Source organism: Natator depressus, chromosome 4 (assembly GCF_965152275.1).
Source record: "Natator depressus isolate rNatDep1 chromosome 4, rNatDep2.hap1, whole genome shotgun sequence".
NCBI classification, from domain to species: domain Eukaryota; kingdom Metazoa; phylum Chordata; order Testudines; family Cheloniidae; genus Natator; species Natator depressus.
Window position 1 is genome coordinate 57,512,353 of NC_134237.1, and position 19,836 is coordinate 57,532,188.

The 19,836-nt window shown below is 41.3% G+C and overlaps 1 protein-coding gene across 1 annotated transcript in view; it reads right to left on the minus strand.

Moving 5' to 3' along the window:
* LRBA (LPS responsive beige-like anchor protein) overlaps positions 1-19,836 on the minus strand; it is a 558,416-nt gene that overhangs the window by 172,624 nt on the left and 365,956 nt on the right. Inside the window, exon 44 of the mRNA XM_074950978.1 lies at positions 19,044-19,156. Within this exon, the coding sequence (XP_074807079.1) occupies positions 19,044-19,156 (113 nt within the window). The remainder of the gene's footprint in view (positions 1-19,043; positions 19,157-19,836) is intronic.

A 19,836-nucleotide genomic window follows, 5' to 3' on the forward strand; every position in this document is an offset into this window, starting at 1 on the left:
CAGCCGAGCTCCATCCTCTTTGGAACCCCCCTTCAGGTAGTTGAAGGCTGCTATCAAATCTCCCCTCGCTCTTCTCTTCTGCAGACTAAATAACCCCAGTTCCCTCAGCCTTTCCTTGTAAGTCATGTACCCCAGCTCCCTAATAATTTTCGTTGCCCTCCGCTGCACTCCCTCCAATTTGTCCGCATCCCTTCTGCAGTGGGGGGATCAAAACTGGACACACTACTTCAGGTGTGGCCTCACCAGTGCCGAATAGAGGGGAATAATCACTTCCCTCAATCTGCTGGCAATGTTTCTACTAATACAGACCAATATGCCATTGGCCTCTTGGCAACAAGGGCACACTGCTGACTCATATCCAGCTTCTCATCCACTGTAATCCCCAGGTACTTTTCTGCAGAACTGCTGCTTAGCCAGTCGATCCCCAGCCTGTAGCGGTGCATGGGATTCTTCTTTCCTAAGTGCAGGACTCTGCACTTGTCCTTGTTGAACCTCATCAGATTTCTTTTGGCCCAATCCTCCAATTTGTCTAGGTCACTCTGGACCCTATCCCTACCCTCCAGCATATCTGCCTCTCCGCCCAGCTTAGTGTCATCTGCAAACTTGCTGACGGGGCAATTCATCATCCAGATCATTAATAAAGTTGTTGAACAAAACCGCCCCCACAACCAACCCCTGGGGCACTCCGCTTGATACCGGCTGCCAACTAGACATCGAGCCGTTGATCACTACCTATTGAGCCTGACAATCTAGCCAGCTTTGTATCCACCTTATAGTCCATTCATGCAATCCATACTACTTTAACTTGCTGGCAAGAATACTGTGGGAGACCATGTCAAAAGCTTTGCTAAAGTCAAGATATATCACATCCACCGCTTTCCCCATATCCATAGAACCAGTTATCTCATCTTAGAAGGCAATCAGGTTGGTCAGGCATAACTTGCCCTTGGTGAATCCATGTTGACTGTTTCTGATCACCTTCCTCTCCTCCAAGTGCTTCAAAATGGATTCCTTGAGGACCTGCTCCATGATTTTGCCGGGAACTGAGGTGAGGATGACCCGTCTGTAGTTCCCCGGGTTCTCTTTTTTCCCTTTTTAAAATATTGGCACTATATTAGTCTTTTTCCAATCATCCAGGACCTCCCCCAATCGCCACAAATTTTCAAAGATAATGGCCAATGACTCTGCAATCACATCAGCCAACTCCCTCAGCACCCTGGGATGCATTAGATCTGGACCCATGGACTTGTGCATGTCCAGCTTTTCTAAATAGTCCTTAACCTGTTCTTTCACCACTGAGGGCTGCTCACCTTCTCCCCATATTGTGTTGCCCAGTGCAGCAGTCTAGGAGCTGACCTTGTCTGTGAAGACCGAGGCAAAAAAAGCATTGAGTACTTCAGCTGTTTCCACATCATCTGTCGCTATGTTGCCTCCTCCATTCAGTAAGGGTCCCACACTTTCCCCGACCACCTTCTTGTTACCCTAACATACCTGTAGAAACCCTTCTTGTTACCCTTCTCATCCCTTGCTAGGTGCAACTCCAATTGTGCTTTGGCCTTCCTGATTACACCCCTGCATGCTCTAGCAATATTTTTATACTCCTCCCTAGTCATCTGTCATTTCTTGCAAAAGGAGTACCAAAAAAGAAACAATCCAGTGAAAATTTGAGGAACTGGATGATTTTTAAACTCTTATTCTTCTCTCTGTATCAATTCATTTTTTTAATCAAACCATCATGAAAAATTCAAGCTGTACTCAAAGTTTATATTTTGTGTTATGGTTTTGCCATTTTAATGATATTTTTCCAAAATAAAAGTTTAAAGCTCCTGTTAAAACTGAACTCATACACAGACCTAACTACAGTACAGCAACCATTGCACTACAACATAGAAAAGCAGAGGTTTAAATAGAGTATAAATTAATGTGAAGAAAAAAAGGACTATCAAACTAATGAAGATCTTTATTTCTAGAGTAATTCATTGAATATGGAAACAAAATTATTGAAAGTAAGACCCTGACTACCCTGTATAGACAAAGTTCATAAGTGACCTGATAATATTTTAAAAATCCACACTCGCACAGCATAGTGTGAGAGGGCTTGCCTAGAAATCACCATACCTCATCAAAAACTGATGAGACTAGCTTTAGTTTCTCAAAGGCCTCTCTAGATTGGTCTTGGGAGGTGCAAGAGAAGGCAAACAATTCTGACTGGTGACTTTATATCCTTCCAGTCCTTTGAATGACCACCAGCTCTCCTTCCTGGTGTATATGTGTCACCAATGGCACTGGGAAAGGGTTGTGTCACCGGAAGGGGAGTGGGGTGCTTCCTATAACAGCTTCATGCTGTCCAAGATACCTAAGAAAGAGGCCAGGTCAAAGGTTGGGTATGAGCCACCATGGCCTCTGGGGCTCCTGTTCAGAGCAGGAAACAAATCATCTTATTCTGCCTCCTGAGCCCCGAAAGCCACAATATGCAATGTGATTCTTATAGGTGAAATCAAATTGTTTTTAGGGCCTCAGGGTAACTTTGTGAGATGTATCTACTCAGACAACCACCTGAGGGCAGGTCATGGCCTTGTACATGCCATCCTACATGCTTCCCCCACTTTGGTGCTTGACACAAAGGCAGAGCCTCACCACAAGTGGGTTTGACACCATAATTTGGAATTAAGTTCCATAAAGCAGTTACCTTAATTGCCCTTTTTCTAGAAAGGAGAATGTGATCCTAATATAGTGTGCCCTAGATCTCTGCTCAACAGTATAGCACTGTCATATCCAATCTCTACCACTGCATCAGTGACCCACTCAATGCCCTGTACTGTGCCTGGATTTGTGGTAAAATAGGACGCTAACCAACACATCAAATTGCAAAGGTTGCAATGGAATATGAGCAATTAGCATGAACGTACCCCTCACCCTTCTGAGTAATACTGTACTGCTCTATCAAAGACAAACTGACAAGAATGTCAGTACCAGATTCATACACATATGAAATCCATCGTCCCTAAAGAATCTTGGGTGATCCTTTCATAACTGTTCACAAATACTGTGATCTCAAACCTATGTTTGCATACCTACTGATTGACAACTTTTCTTGCATTTATCTACTTGTGCTGGCTTAATGGCAGCACACCAAGCCTTCCTTGGAAGCACCTCAGACCAAACCATGGGGTCAGAAAACTGCTGATTAATGAGACTGAAATCCTCTCTGACCTAAGATTACTAAGCCTACCCTCATTCCTGTTACACAATTGCTTTTACTTGAGAACAATGAGAATCTGCAGCAGATCTAGAGGCTCTTCCCTTGGAACAGACAGATGCAAGCAGCTGATCCCAAAACTTTCTGCAAAGGCAATGGCAATGATGAAGTACAGTCTGAACCACAATGCCTAAATGCAATATGATTCTTATACGTGAAATCAAAGGGAATCATGGATTTTTAGTGCCTCTTAAAATCAGGCCACTTTTTAAGGTGCCTAAATATGGAGTGAAGTTCTTTAAAAGGAGGTTGAGGCTTAACTATTATTCCTGCCTGGAATCTATTCCTAATTACTTGGTGCCAGCAGCAATGTAGTCTTCCACTCAGCCAATAGCATGATTTGATTTGGAATTTGAAATATTGATTTTAGTTATTCTATTGGCAGATAATCTGGTGGAGCCCAACTATACATCATGTGGTAAATAAGCAAAGCAAAAGATTTACATACGCTTCATGCTAAGTAGTTTAGGAAACACAAAAAAGAATATTCCACCCCAATCACCTTACATGATAATGGAATTATTATCTTAACAGCAAAGCATGTGACCAGTTCACCAGAGATGTGCTATCTACAAAATTAAATGATTTGCACAAACCAGTCCATATCCCAAGTATAAATTATCTATTTACATGTTCATCTTTAAAAGCAGCAACATCCACGAACAAGAGCAAAAACAATTTTGTAGTAATAACTCCAGTAACTGTGTTTCTTTGAGATGATGGTGTCAGTGAACTCTATTGTCCATGATGGGAAAAGGAATGATTTTTTGTAGTTCACTAAAAGGCCCAGCTGAGAGAAGAGGAAGAGAACACAGCTGTCAGGGATGGTCTAGATAACACTTAGTCCTGCCATGAGCCTCTCAAAGTCCCTTCCAATCCTATGATTCTTGCCACTGTCTCCTGTTCGGGTCTGCCCTAAATCAGCCAGTCTTCAAGATAAGGGTAGACAGGAATGCCCTTCCTTCTGAGGATACCAGTACTACTTCCAGGCACTTTGTGAAGTCTCTCAGTGCTGTGCAGAGTCTGAATGACAGTAGTTTGTATGGTACTGATTAGATGCTGTGAATCTTAGATACTTCCTGTGGGCCAGATGGATGGCTAAGTGGACGTATGCATCCTGCAAGTCAAGGGACATGAACCAGTCTTGAGCCTGAAGAGATGGGATGACTGAGGCAACCATTGGCAACCTGAGTATGAGGCAGCGTATATATTTTTCAGCCTCCTCAGGTCTAGGATAGGACAAACATCCCCTTTCTTATTTGGGATGGTAAGTATCAGAAATAAAAGCCTCTTCCCCAAGACTCCTGTGGAACCTCTTCTACAGCCCCTAGATGAAGCAATCAGGCCATTTCTGTTTATAATAGTGAGTCCCTGAAGAGAACAGGGAAGGACAGTGGGTGGAGATAATATTTGGAAATGGATAGGGTAGTTGTAGTTGATGATATCTGTCGCTCATTTGTCAGCTGTAAAGGCCACCCAGGCCTGATGGAAAAGGACAGGGTAATTCTCAAAGTTGGACACTGGCTCCAAATTGATGGGAGCACTGAGTCAAACTGGAGTCAAATCTGCTGCTTCTTAGAGGGAACCAGGTTAGCTGAGGCAGTGGAAGACAGGCACCCTTTGAATACCTGGGTTTCTTTCTTTGTGGGCATTCTGATTGTCAATCCCAGGAGCAGGATGTTGTCTCTGCTCTACTGGAGGTGATACTTGTCAGGTTTCCTATAAGGGGCCAGAGTGTAAATCTCTAAGGACTTCAGCACTTCCCTTGAGTCCTGAGGAAATAGAGTGCTTTCATTTTTTTTCTGGAGGGAGCGCTTCATTCCCTCCAAGGGCAGGTCCTATATGGTGTTATGTACCTTGTGTGGTATGCCAGATGCCTGGAACCACAAGGCCTGTCTTGATGACTGCTACATCTATTCATTGAGGAAATAGTATTTGGGAACCAGGACCTGGGAGTTCGCCCCCTGGATAGAGTGAAGTTGATAAATACGCTTTGTGCCCAAAGAGTCCAAATTTATTTTTATTTTTGTCTTTACATGCATCTTTCATAAACTTCAATTTTTCATGTACTACCAAAACAACCAGAGATCCTGAGTCTGGATGGGCATAAGAGTGTTCAAAGCCCTTTGGGGGCACCTGATATCTCTTCTTCACTCTTTTCACAGTGGGAGGAAGAGTGGCCAGTGTTTGCCACAATCCTTTGGCCAGTTCCAGGATCCCCTCTTTAATAGGGAAGTCAATATTAGCCAGCATTGTGGTGCTCAAGATAACAAAGAGGTGATGGAATTTCTCTTTCCGATGTCTCCACAATGTGTGACGGGAAATCCCGAAATGCTTTAAAGCTATTTATCACCAGTGCCGGGACTGGTGTCATTGTGTCATCTGGCAATGAGGACAATTTTTTGAGTGAAGACAGACAGATCTCTCTTGCTCCTGGAGGGCCTCTTTGGTTAAACTGTGGGTGGTTTGGTTAACGATGCCACTGTGGAATCGGATCTCCTCCTCTTTATAGAAATGTGGGAGGGGGATCTGCTCCTGGATGTGCCTGATGATGGTCCCCAGTAAGGCCCTTATGTCCAAGGTGGCATGACGTATGGGGGTTGGCCTGGTTGAGACTAGTGGCACTCATGCCCCATCTGGGACAGAGTTCTGAATGACAGCTACCTGGTGCCCTCCGTGGTGTAACTCTCTGAAGGGATCTCTCCTCAACGCTGGCAACTAAGCCTACTTTTCCTCTTTGAATGGTGGTGCTGTCAGGTGGTATGACACTGGGGCCGGTTCCAGTGCTGGCCATCTCTTCAGCACAGGAAACAACTCCGGAGGTCCCTGGTATCTTTTCTTCTAGATTCCTCTAGCATGTATCTTGGGACCTTGGTAGGGTCCATCATGTTCAGCACCAGGTCAGCACCAAGTCTTTCATTCACAGTGCCATTCCCAGGCTGGGCGAGGACTCAGATGATCTGTCCTTTGAGGAGTGATGTTGTGTCTCCTCCTCCTGGGATTCCCTTCACATCTGAGCTGTATTTGGGCTCCATCTGTCTCCATGAGTGAGCATCATCTTTATTTATAGGGATAGGTATTGATTTTACTGCCTTGGGTGCTAGCACAACAGCAGTCAGTGCAGGTTCCAGAGCTGAAGCTGTCATTACTAAGGTTTCTGATGCTGCAGATTTCGCAGATGTTGAAGTGGTCAGTGTTGAAGTCTCTGGCTCTGAGGGTGAGCGCTCCATATTCTTTTCACTGCCCAATCCCGGGGTGTGATGTATGTGCAAAGGAGCACTGGCTGAAGTTGGTTTATTAGGCTTGCCTGAGTAGCAACAGTCACCTCTGGGTCTGAAATGACCTGTATGGAATGTTCTGGCAAATGTTGCTTGAGCCAAGCATCCCTGAATTTGCAGAACCTGACAGAGAAGGACTTGCACACTGAGCACCTTCTGGGATATAGCTCTCCCCTAGGCAGAAGAGAACTTTAAGGGTTTGGCATTTGCCATTAGATGTGGCAGTTGTCATGAGCCCCTTGCTCTGCTGTACACAGAAGTGTTCAGTGGAGTAGGAGTCTCTGGTAACTTTTCTTCCCTTTTTCGGGAATGGGGGTGAGGAGATGGGAATTGTCCAAATAAATGGAGTGTGAAGATGAAGATTTCTTCACAAGTCTCCAAGAAAAGAAGTGGGTTAGGCATTTGCTAGATGTCATATTTCACAGCCACGAGTGGTAAGAGGGAATGAAGGGAGGGTCACAGCTGCTCCAACCTTTATGCCCTCACACAGGAACATGAGGAAGCACAGGGCACATGTGCAGCCCTGACTGATACTGGTGTTCAGAAGAATTCGACCTCATGCACATGAGACACACTACACCTAAAGTGGGATTGACATTGACATAGCATCAAAGAGAAATGTCCATTATTGAAGTTTATGCTAGGACAATGGGACAGCTACAACTTGTCACCAAAAAATCTATTACTTCTCGTCCAAGTATACTTTTCTATCCGCGGCTCCCACATACCAATTAAACACCTCAGTTCACTGAATGTGAAAGCTATTTGTTGCTTTTGTACACTTGGATGGAACAGAAGTTATTGCACCCACTATAAAATACAAAAATTGCAGATATCTAAATAAGATGATTTATCCCATACTGCATGAAAATGATTAAAAAAAGAGTAAAACATTATGATGTACACATGCACCTGAAGTGAAGACATATGAGGATTTAAGAGAGCTTTAATAATCCTCCTCTAATGAGGTAAATTTATAGTCTTACAAAAGTACTGTGTACTACATAAAGAAGTTATCAACAGCACAGCTTACTTGTGCATTAAGGATCTTAAAAACACTTAGGGTGGATTTTCATCCATAAAGTGTCCTCCTTTGGTATCTTAGAATTTTCCAAGTAGCAGTTATTTCTATATTCTCTCTCTAACCCAAGCCCAGGGGCACATCACAATTTATTGCCTGAATTGAAGGAGGAAAAGGAAAAAATGTACTTTGGGATGATGGAAGTAATATAGAAGATGGGAATCATTCTGCTGTAAAACACTATATGCTACATAAATAAAATAAGTTCTGCTTATAAATAAAATATGTAATGTCCATTCCTAACCATAATCGCCTCTTAAAGAAATAAACACTCAAGTTGGAGCGGAATAACTGAAGGGTGGTATGTTGCTGGTATTTGTCAGGAGTATTCGCAACACTGACAGTAATATTAACCACAATCCATTTCAGTTGCTTTGGTTTATCATTGTGGGACTGATGTTCAAAACAATGTCATCAGAAGCTGCTTATATAAAGTGTGGGTTTAACCTATACATTGCAGTTATTTAAATCTGTACTAACTGTGCAGAACTAGTTAATATATAAACAAGGCCATCACCTAGGTTTGTCAATCAAAGTGACAAACATTTAAAGTTATAATATTTAGGCATGGATACAATAGGTAATAAATATAAACAGTGTACTATACATACTTTACTGCCAAAAAATAGAAGTGTTTTGAACATAAATCCACTGACTGATATATTATTTCGCATTTTAAACTACAATTATTTCAGTGCATTACTCAAACTAACACTATAAATTCAATAGTGTAGATGTACAAAACAAAACAAAAAAGGTAACTAATAACTTCTTATGGACCAATAAATCTTTTACAATATAGAAGAGGTCAAAAATATCCCTTCTTCAGGTAATCTTTGCCCAAAGCTTGCATTTTTATTTGTTCTGCTGTTTTAACAAAAATTTACCTTGTTTATTCTTTTATTTTTTGGTATCAAAATACAACTTCAGAATATTTGTAGTTATTTGTTAAAACCATGTGAATGTTAAATGAAAAGTGTTACTAGAACCCCATAACTTGAAATATTTTCAAAAGTCTTTAACAGTTTAAAAGTTCTTAATAGTAAAAAATAATTTATGCTTTGATTTTTAATCTTCCTTCCCAAAATTAAAAGAATGACATGTCGTGTAAGATCCATAATGTACTGTCTTCCATTATCTTCATTATCTTCCATTAAAATAGTGGTTGTTAACAATATGCTGCTGGTTAATGCTGTTTGATCAATTACTGTGAACCTACCACCAGAGAGAAAGAAAAGGTTCAAAATATAACCTATATGTGGGCCATGCAGCTAGAAACATCTATACAGCAACCAAAATCTGAATTACTGCATCTGTGACATATAGATGGCATATTCATTCTTGCTGTATCTGTTGCAGAGCACACCAACAGCACTGGCTTTCATCAGAAACAGCACTTAAAATTTAACAGATAAAGAAGTGTTGTCTGATCAACAGCAGTTAAGGTAAAGGAAGATACATGTTAGGTATATACATACACATGCTATCCAAATAGTGAATGGGAGACAATGGCAATAAATCACCACTCAAGGGTAAAATGTTACTAAGAATTTAATATGTTGCCTGAAAGTGGGCTTACAACATGAACAAGACTACTTTTACTTTTTCTGTTTTAATTAACACATTACTATCTTCCTAGATAGCATGTCTATCTGTTTTTATTATCCTTTGGGATTATTTCTTAAAATATTCTCAAATGCTTATGCCCAGGACAGTTAAGAGGTATGCCTAGTACTCAAGACATCCATTCCTTTTGGACTTGTATCATTTGGCCATCCAACCAGGGAGAGAATTCTTTGGTTTACCCATGGCTAAAAAAATATTTAACAATCTTCATCATCACTTTCACCAAAAGTAAACAGACCATACCACCACTCAATGCATAATCAAGAGTGATCCCTAAGAGCAGTGTTTCCCAAACTTGGGACGCCGCTTGTGCAGGGAAAGCCCCTGGCGGGCCAAGCCAGTTTGTTTACCTGACGCGTCCACAGGTTCGGCCGATCGCGGCTCCCACTGGCCGCGGTTCGCCACTCCAGGCCAATGGGGGCTGCGGGAAGCGGTGGCCGGTACGTCCCTTGGCCTGCGCCGCATCCCACACCCCCATTGGCTGGGCATAGTGAACCGTGGCCAGTGAGAGCTGCGATCAGCCAAACCTGCAGACGCGGCAGGTAAACAAACTGGCTTGGCCCGCCAGGGGCTTTCCCTGAACAAGCGGCGTCCCAAGTTTGGGAAACACTGCCTAAGAGTGATGGGGGCTAGTACAGTGCCCAGCATAAGTTAGAGTAGCTTTAGGGTTGCTTTAAGCTGCAATGGCAGGTAATAGCCTCCAAAGGGACACTAGCTGCCTATTCTCAGAATACGCTTCCTTCGGATACAACCCCTCTATACTGGAGGAATAGTGACTGACTGTGCTGACTTTATGCTCCTTAGGGATTTTTCCATACTTGAGAAGTCCTCAGCTACCCAGTTTGGGGAGTTTTACGATACTTTTATGCTGGAAAAGTAAAAAAAAAGTCCCTCAGGAGGCACAACCTTACTCATTAGGTCAATGCTGAAATGGAAAACAAGTAAGCATGATGGACACATGACAATAAAATGAGATCTTTCAGTTCTCTGACCACGGTTATAGAAGCACTGGCCATGATGCCATTGTTAAGAATAAGTTCCATTTTGCACTTAAATGCAGGGATTCAACTTATATTTTATTAAGAAAAATACACTCTATCCTTCCCAAACTTACAGTACTTTAAGTACAAAATGAATTTTCTGAGAATGTACAAGTAAATCTGTCAGTTTATGAATTAAAGACTAATTAAAAACCAGGCCCTTTAAAAAATTTAGTATTTTTGCCAGTTTTTTCTTTGTGCCAAATTATCTTAATGGAAAAACAGACATTTTCCATATAGTTAAAATTAACTGAAATATTGAGCATATGGTATAGTTGAAGAAATTAGGTTATAATTAAGAAGTTAATAATGACTGGTATCAATTTCTATGATTATATAGGCTACAGAGAGGTTCATGTAATTCTTGCATTTGCCTTTCTAGCATCAGAGGTAACTCAACCAATCACCACCCTTTCCTCTGTAATTAATTTGCATGAGAATAATCTATTGGTTGTAACAACTCAGTGGTATGAGAGAGACTGATCATGTGCTCCGAGGAAATGAGCTGTAGCTCACGAAAGCTTATGCTCAAATAAATTTGTTAGTCTCTAAGGTGCCACAAGTACTCCTTTTCTTTTTGCAGATACAGACTAACACAGCTGCTACTCTGAAACCAGAGTTCTGAGTGACAGAGTAGTGTCCAACTGTCACTTCTCAGCACTTGAAAAGCTTCTCATGGCACTTCTACCTTGGCTTCACTGCAGACTGAGGTGACACTTGTAACACTTGCCACAGGGAACCCAGAACAATAAGCCACTGTGTCACTGCTCCACCTTAGCAAGAGAAGGCATTGCTGGAGCTTAAACTATATGACAGCTCCTTACTATACTCTGTCAACCTTACCAGCAAACTCCCCAAGACTCTGCCTATCTAAACTTTACCTTGTACGTAACATTCAGTGAACTCTAGTTCTCAAGTTCCCCTAGACATCATTCTGTAATATCCAGTCCCTCCCACTGGACACTCATGGAAATTAAGTCCATTGCATCCAAAAATACAGTATATACAGACACACACACAGGCCTGTTAGCCCAGCTAAGGACACGCACTTTGCCTTAATACACAGTACTGAGATGCTTTATAGTAAAACTAAGAATAAGTATATTAGTAAAGAACATAGATTTAAGTGATCCTAAGCAAGAGAAAAATAGACAGGTACAGTTAAAAAAAAAAAAAACAACAAAAAAACCCCCCACACTTTCTAGTGTCTAACTTTAGCAAGTTACAATCTTTCCCTAAGCATCTTTCTCACTTACATCAAGCTACAAGCATGTCCAGCCCTTCAGGCAGTAGGATCCACCATTCACAGAATCAGAAGGTGCTGATTTCTTTGTCCTTTGTGATGGATAATAGGAGAGTCCCTTTTCTTCAAAGTCCAGAAACCCTTTGAAATGCATTCTTTGAAAAGTAACTCTAGAAAAAAATCCACTCCCCTGCTGCTTGTTCAGGCACCAAGTCCCTTTCTCATCCTCAGGTCAGTTTGGTTTTTCAATTGGCTTAACCACTTTGTTTATTCTAGATATAAATGTTTTTTCATTGTCCTTCACTTGTAAACAAGCCAGGCAGACAGAAATCTACATTCCTTTGTCAACGGCAGGCTTGTTTATCAACTGCTTCCAAAACAGATCTCCAGAAAATATACATAACTTTATTCACAACATGTACATACAGCACACAATAGGGTGACCAGATGTAAGGGACAAAATATTGGGACACATGGGTGAAGCAAAAAAAAAAAAAAGCAGCCGGAGTTACCGAAGCAAAAAAAAAACCAAACAAACAAAACACCGTCGGAGCGGACAAAGCCGCAATATCGGGACAAATGGCATCCCGACTGTGCATCGGTCGGGACGCGGGACAAAGAACTAAAAATTGGGACAGTCCGGATTTTATCGGGACATCTGGTCACCCTATCACACAATGATATTTCTTTCAGAGTAGCAGCTGTGTTAGACTGTATTCGCAAAAAGAAAAGGAGTACTTGTGGCACCTTAGGGACTAACAAATTTATTTGAGCATAAGCTTTCGTGAGCTATAGCTCACTTCATCGGATGCATTCAGTGGAAAATACAGTGGGGAGATTTATATACAGAGAGAACATGAAACAATGGGTGTTACCACACACACTGTAACCAGAGTGATCACTTAAGGTGAGCTATTACCAGCAGGAGAGTGGGGGGGGGGGGGGGAAAGAACCTTTTGTAGCGATAATCAAGGTGGGACATTTCCAGCAGTTGACGAGAATGTCTGAGAAACAGTGGGGAGTGGAGGGGGGAAATAAACATGGGGAAATAGTTTTACTTTGTGTAATGACACATCCACTCCCAATCTCTATTCAAGCCTAAATTAATTGTATCCCGTTTGCAAATTAATTCCAATTCAGCAGTCTCTCGTTGGAGTCTGTTTTTGAAGGTTTTTTTGTTGAAGAATTGCACCTTTTAGGTCTGTAATCGAGTGACCAAAGAGATTGAAGTGTTCTCCAACTGTTTTTTGAATGTTATAATTCTTGATATTTCTGATGCCACCAGTTTTTACATGACACCTTACAAGTCACTGTTTGGCTGAATATTTTGACAACAGTGTGTGGAGTATGCCCTTTGCCAGTTGAGATAAGTGGCTCTTAGGTTCACAACACTGGCAGGGAAAACTGGGACAGGAGCACTACAGTGACATAATTAAGGGAAAATATGATAAAAATCAAATACATCTTTAAAAGTCAATTCAATTTAATCAGGAATCTAAAATATTTAAAATGGCTTAATCATAATCACATGATTATTGCATGGCATCACTACAGTGCAGAATTAAGCTTGTTTCAGTGCTTTAACTATGCGTTTCTTACCTCAATATGTTTGGATTTCTTTTAACTGTACCCTTAAATCACAATTTTTGGGGTTTATGCAGGTTGGTTTTGAAATAATTTCAACATCCCTGTAATATTTTTTAGCCTTCAATTAATATGTACTCATAATCAATTCCATTTTAAGGTAGTTTTTCATCTAGAAATCATCAATAAAGCGCTTATTACACAACTAAAATTCCTTCAAAAATACTGATTCTTTAACTTCAAAAGAGTTGTCAAAATATAAAAATCTATGTAAGATTATTTGTGTCAATCAAACATTTCAAGAAAGAATACAGTTAGCCAAATTAAGTTAGCTAATTAGTCAAATTTATCAATTCTATTGATTAATATTGTAACAGCACAATATTGCCTCTATATTGAAAATGGTTTAGTTTTGCACTTGAAAGATTCCTCCCTATTTGTTTTGTACAAAGAACAGAGTGCATCTTCCCTAAATTTACAGCACATAATCTGTAGTCAAAGACTGACTTTTCTTGAGATTTTCAAGCAGATCGGTACTCAGTTAATTAATTAAACAACTTAAAACAGGACAACATAGGAGAAAAGGAAAAATAAGATGTTTAAAAATATTTTCTCCTGTGCCTCTCACCTTTTTTAGATTCTTTTTGCTATAAACTGACTGGTTCCTTTTCCTGTACACTTACCATATAATTAAAACTCATCATAATGAATATACATTTGAAGAAATCAGGTTGCAATTAACTCTCATTTTTTCTTCCAACTTTCCCACTAAGTTAACCAGTTTCCACTACCCAAAATGGCTGCCTTTTACTCCATATCACCAGTTTTGGGTATCAGGAAGCAATTTTTCCCTCCAAGAAAGATTGGCAAGATGTCTGGTGGGTTGCTTTCCCTTCATTGCAGTTCCCTGATGGCCCAGTTTTAGAGTAATAAGGAATAAAAAAGATAGCAGTTTTAAAGTATTAAGTTCAATAAATTGAGTTCATAAGAGGAAGTTACTCACCTTGTGCAGTAACGATGGTTCTTCGAGATGTGCGTCCCTATGGATGCTCCGCTGTAGGCGTCGTCTGTGTGCCCTGCGCCTCTAATCGGAGATTTTTGGTAGCAGTGTCCCATTGAGCCCGCGCATGTGCCCTCCCTCCCTCGTGGTCTGCCTCGAGGCTATTTAGCACTGCACGGGCGAACCCCACTCACTTCCTTCTCTACCACAGAGCCCTGTAGAGCAGTGGTTCTCAAAGCCGGTCCGCCGCTTGCTCAGGGAAAGTCCCTGGCGGGCCGGACCAGTTTGTTTACCTGCCACATCCACAGGTTCGACCGATTGCGGCTCCCACTGGCCGTGGTTCGCCGCTCCAGGCCAATGGGGGCTGTAAGAAGGGGGGCTAGAAATGTAGGTTCAGGGCTAGAAATCAATCTCCTTGCTTTAGAGGTGGTCCTAACTGCTGTGAAGTAGGGCAAGGTGACTTCTGAGAGGCGTGACAGGTGTATAGATGGCAGCTGATGCTGTAAGGTATCATTATTCAGGCCCTCGACCAGCTCATCAAAGTGTTTATAAGAGGCAGTTTGAGAGGTCACAGACTGGAGTGCAGACTATTCCTATTTTTGAGCCCTGGTCCTCTTACACTGTGGCTCATAACAGCACTGAGATGGTGGGTATTGAGAAGATTGTGACCTGTGGTGCAGTTGAGAGGTATATCTTCTCTTCTGTCCCACCATGTAGATTCCTAAGGAGTGTAACATGGTCCGAGAATCCTTCAGGATGTGGAAAGAAAATCTGTCTTCTCTGCAGAGAGTTTGGCCCTTCAAACTGGAATTCTGTAGCTCTTTGGGCAATATAGAGAGGAGTAGCCAACAAAAAAAAACCACAACCCGCCTCAGTACCACTGTCATGGAGACTGGGTGGGCAGCTGTAACAGCTACATCCAGTGCTGTCTCTAAGACCAGTCGGACTACTAACTGACCATCTCTAAGAATAGCCTGAATCTGTTCTTTTTGTGTTTCCAGTAATGTTCTAGAAACACACTAGGTTTCCCATAATTAATAAAATTTCATTTGGCCATGTCAGTTTGGTAATTTATGACTCTAAACTGTAATCTTGTCGACGAATATGCCATCTTGCCAACCCTGATCGTATGGAGTTGACTTGGCATTATGCTGCTTGCTTCATGCATTAACCACATCCACTATGATGGAGTTGGGTTGCAGATGTTGAAAACAAAGTCTGCCTCTTTGGGTAGAGATGTAGGGTTTTGGTTGTTGGGTTTTTTTGTTTGTTTTTTGTTTGTTTGTTTGTTTGTTTTTTGTTTGGTTGGTTTTTTTACACTCTGTTGCTGGTTGGTGCGATGGAGGCTGGTGTCTGCCAGATGAGTTTGGTAGGATCTAGAATCACTTCATTAATTGAGAGGACAATTCTAGATGAGAAAGTGCTGTGAAGAATTTCCACCAACTTGTGATGTGTATCTGCCACCTTCTGTAGGGGAATCTGCAGCTCGTCTGCCACCCTCTTGGTAAGATCCAGAAAGTTCTTAAAATCTTCACCTAGTGATGAGAGGTGGGCAGCACAGCCTCATCTGGGAGAGATGAGGAGAAGTGTGCTGAAGGGGAAGCGTCCTCTTCGGGTTCTTTTTTCCTGTTCCGAAAAAGCTCTCTCCTGCGCTGACTCAGATGCTCTGGACAGCCAGGCTGTAGCAAACCATCTGGTGGACTCTCCCCGAGAGATACCATGGATGATTGTGACGTGTGTGTATGTCGCCCAAGAATTACAATATGGTCTTGGGGGGGAGAGGGAGGGAGGAAGGCAGGCATGGGCGGTGGCCTTACCTCAGGGGGCCCGTAGCATGATTGTAGGTTTGTTGATGGAATTGGGGAGGACCCTTGTAGTGGACCATGATGAGGGGCCAGAGAAATGGATTTCCTCCTGGCCGGTGTCAGATTCGTCAGGGTAAAGGTGGCGCTGACTGGGGTATTGGAAGCATACAGCCTGGTGTCAAGAGCGATTCTGGGTGCTGGGATGCACTTGATACCGGGGTTCTGGTACCAAGTAATGGGGATTGTGGTTCTTCCCTAATCATCAGGTCTCCAGGGTACCAGAGCTCATGCAGTACCATGGGTTCATTTGGTACCACAGAGTGTCCGTGTTATGTTATCAGTACCGATAGTCGGACAGAGCACTCCCTAAATGAGAGTTTTGCTGTGCCCAGTACAGGAAGTTTGTTGGTGCCACTATTTTAGAGATGGTACGGTAATTGTCCCTCCCTGGGTACTGAGGCCACAGGTCTCCAGAGAACCAGAGCATGTGTGTTACCATGGGCTCATGCGGTACCACAGAGGAGTGTCTGTAGCATGTTGTCAGTATCAATGGTTGGGACGGTGCAGAACACTTCCTAGATGGGAGTTCTGTTGCACCTGGTACCAAAGGGTTTCTCTGTGTCACTCTTTTAGAGATGGTATGGTAATTGTCCCCTCTCCTTAAGGGGCAGTAGGGTTGCCAGCCTCAGAGCATGACTGCGGAAGCCCTCTCCAGGGACCAGAACGGTGCCACAGAGCAGAGCTCACAGCAAGAGGTCCATTTTCGGGTGTCTGCTTCAGAGCTGCTGGTATCTACCAAGGTGGCCGCTTTTACTTGGAACCATGTGTTTGGATCGGTGCCGAGATGGCCACACTGGCAAACGCCTCTGGCTGGCCAGTTGCTCAGAGGAGCTCTTTTTACAAGCTTTTCCAGGGGGGAGTCTGCTGGTGGCTTCTTTTTTTTTTTTTTTTTTTTTTTAATTATAATATCCCAAAGGAATAAAATAAAATAATCACTAGCCTAACTACTTTTAAGGAGAACAAAGGTAACAAAACAAACACTACTTATGCTAATGACACAGATAAGGAAGGGAGGACTTCTCATTCTGTCTGAGGCCAAAAGCGTAGAGAAGGAAGTGAGTGGGGTTCCCCCAGGCAGTACTAAGAGGCAGACCAGAGGGAGGGAGGGCACATGTGTGGGCTCAATGGGACACTGTTACCAAAAATCTCTGATTACAGGCGCAGGGGTACACAGACACCTACAGTGGAGCACCCATAGGGATACTACTCAAAGAAGAATAGTAACTTCTGACTACTATCCAGTACAGGTCAGAGGCTCAAAGGCACCAGATCTCAGGGTAAACATGAGTAAGAACCTATGTAGTAACTCCTGGACCCTATTAGCTTCCAGGAACAAAAAGGAGACCTTAATTCATAGCAGTACACCTCTTATGTGTACTGTCATTCCTTGTATGAAGGACAGAGGATTAGGAGGTAGTCAAATCCTAGCAGTTAGAGGCCTACTCTGAATGCTGCTAATATGGCATTGTTATTATTAATAATAATTTGTATTACATAAAGGCTTTTAATAGCACACTGAACCCAAGTAAATATCTGAAATTTAGGATCATGAAAAGGTGGGGAAGGAGCTGGCTTAAAGTTAAAATGTTAATAAAGTTGTGGAATGCCATTTTAAATCCATCCCTGAGTTTGCATTTCATTCTCCTGAGTGTCATAACTGAACATCATTTTTTCCCGCTAGTATATTTCCAAATTGGCAGTAGCGTATAATTTTGGCATTGTAGGTAGGAGTAATATAAGAAATATTTCCCAAGAAGTTTTACTGAAAAATATCTATAAACTTTCACATTTAGAAAAATGTTATGGAATATAAACATCAGCAAGCTAAAATTAGAATTTAAACACACACACACACACCCCTCACCAGCTAAAACTCCAGCAATGCTCATATGTGCACACGAAATCACAAGGTAAGACCTCACAGAATCCCTCAATACTTACTTCTTAGTGTAAATTTCTAAATATAATAAAGGGAGCAAACCATACTAACTGTTCTACAAGTAAATTAAGTGATATCCAGCAGTGGCTATGATCAGAATCATCTGACAGAATTCTTTTGAAGACATGACAAAACTTTGTTGAATGAAGGGCAGTGGATAATGGGATGGTTTTTACCTAGCTCTCACCAAGACATTCAATAAACTAATGCACTAGCAATTTAAATAAAATTAGAATTTTTTGAGTCAGTCCTATGAAACCAAGACACACAGAAAACCAGCTTAGGATACTATACTACCATATGGAAGTTATGGTCTAGTGTATGGAAGTTGCAAATAAATCATATCGTCCATGAGGCTGAAATAAATGGAGAGAGCAAGTATAAAACAAGAGAGATAATGACTCCACTGAATAAAGCTTAATGAGACCACATTTGTAAAATGCAATACTGTACCCACATCGTTCACTTAAGAAAGAATACCTTAACAGTTTGAATCAAGTACAAAAAAAGCAGCAAGACTAATTTATGGGTATGGAGGAAGAGTTGTATGAAGAAAGGCATATCGAATTGACAAAGTTGTCTCTGGAGAGAAAAAAAGTTAACTTCATTATAGTAGGTACTTATGGAACCTAAAGGGGACACCTAAAGGGACAGAGAAAATAGTTTATTTACACACTGGGAATAAGGATGTGACCCAGGAAATACTTAAGGCATAACACCATCACAGGATCTACCAACTAAGAAGAAGGGATTTTCATCAAAAACACAATGAATGGACTTGGCTAATCTTTAGTCCTTACCATCCATGCTTTTCTCTGTTTGTGTTTCTAACTTAAAAAAAAAATGTTCAAACTAATTACATGTATGTTCTATAACTGAAGGCATCTTCTATTAAAAATAGTCTTCAAATGGTATCAGTGGAAACTATGCATATCAATAACTCATTTTCCCATAAAACACAGTTGGTCCTCTACCTATTAGCAGTACCTGTGCGTAAATATGATATTCTGCTAATGGTTGTGCATTTAACAGTATTAATGTATCTCACAAACATGGAAAAAGATATGTACAAAAAATGTAAGCTAGTGTGACAGTTACTGAAAACTTATCATCTCTGATGACAAATACCTTTGACAAATCCCTGAAGTTGCTAGGAAGCGTAAGATCCAACTCTTCTGATTCATAGTTAGTGATAACCCAGGGGAATACGGGATACTGATTTAAGTCATTGTAAGTACGTCCTGGTGAAAACAGAAACACCACTTTATTTAAAGGCAATAGAGTTAAACAAAATACTGACCCTGGAGATATGATTTATTATATAATTTGATAACCACCACAAGAAATGCTTTTTTATTATAAATCTTTTACAATTGCAATGTCTGAATTTTCTTTGTTGAAAAGGATATGAAAAAGTTTTATTGGATTGCCAGTATTCCATTTTAAATATTGCAGTTCATTCAATTTTAATTGTCAACTCTCTTGCACGCTATAAAAAGTGACAGTTAAATGCATTCAGTTTTATATGTATCTTTTTATTTTTTGGTTTTTGTACAGATCTATAATCTAATCTCCTAGGCTACTCTAAACTGAACTGACTATAGGAATAGAAAAGGCCAATGACCTTTGTGCATAGAAATAAAGTGGCAGATTCTCCATTCCAGTTGTGCAACACTTGGGTGCACTGGAGAAGGAAGAGGTGCAGATCTTAGATTTTGAGCTGCATGACACTGGCACAAGATAAAGTCACATCCACCAACTTTCCATCATCAGAAAGTTCACATGAATAAAGGGAATTCTCCACTGACCATATGAACACTTAAAAACAGACTGGAAAATGTGGCCTGAAGTATTTAAGTTTCATTTCTACATTTGTGCTTAATCTATCAGTTGAACTAAATTGGTGAAAACAAAATATGCT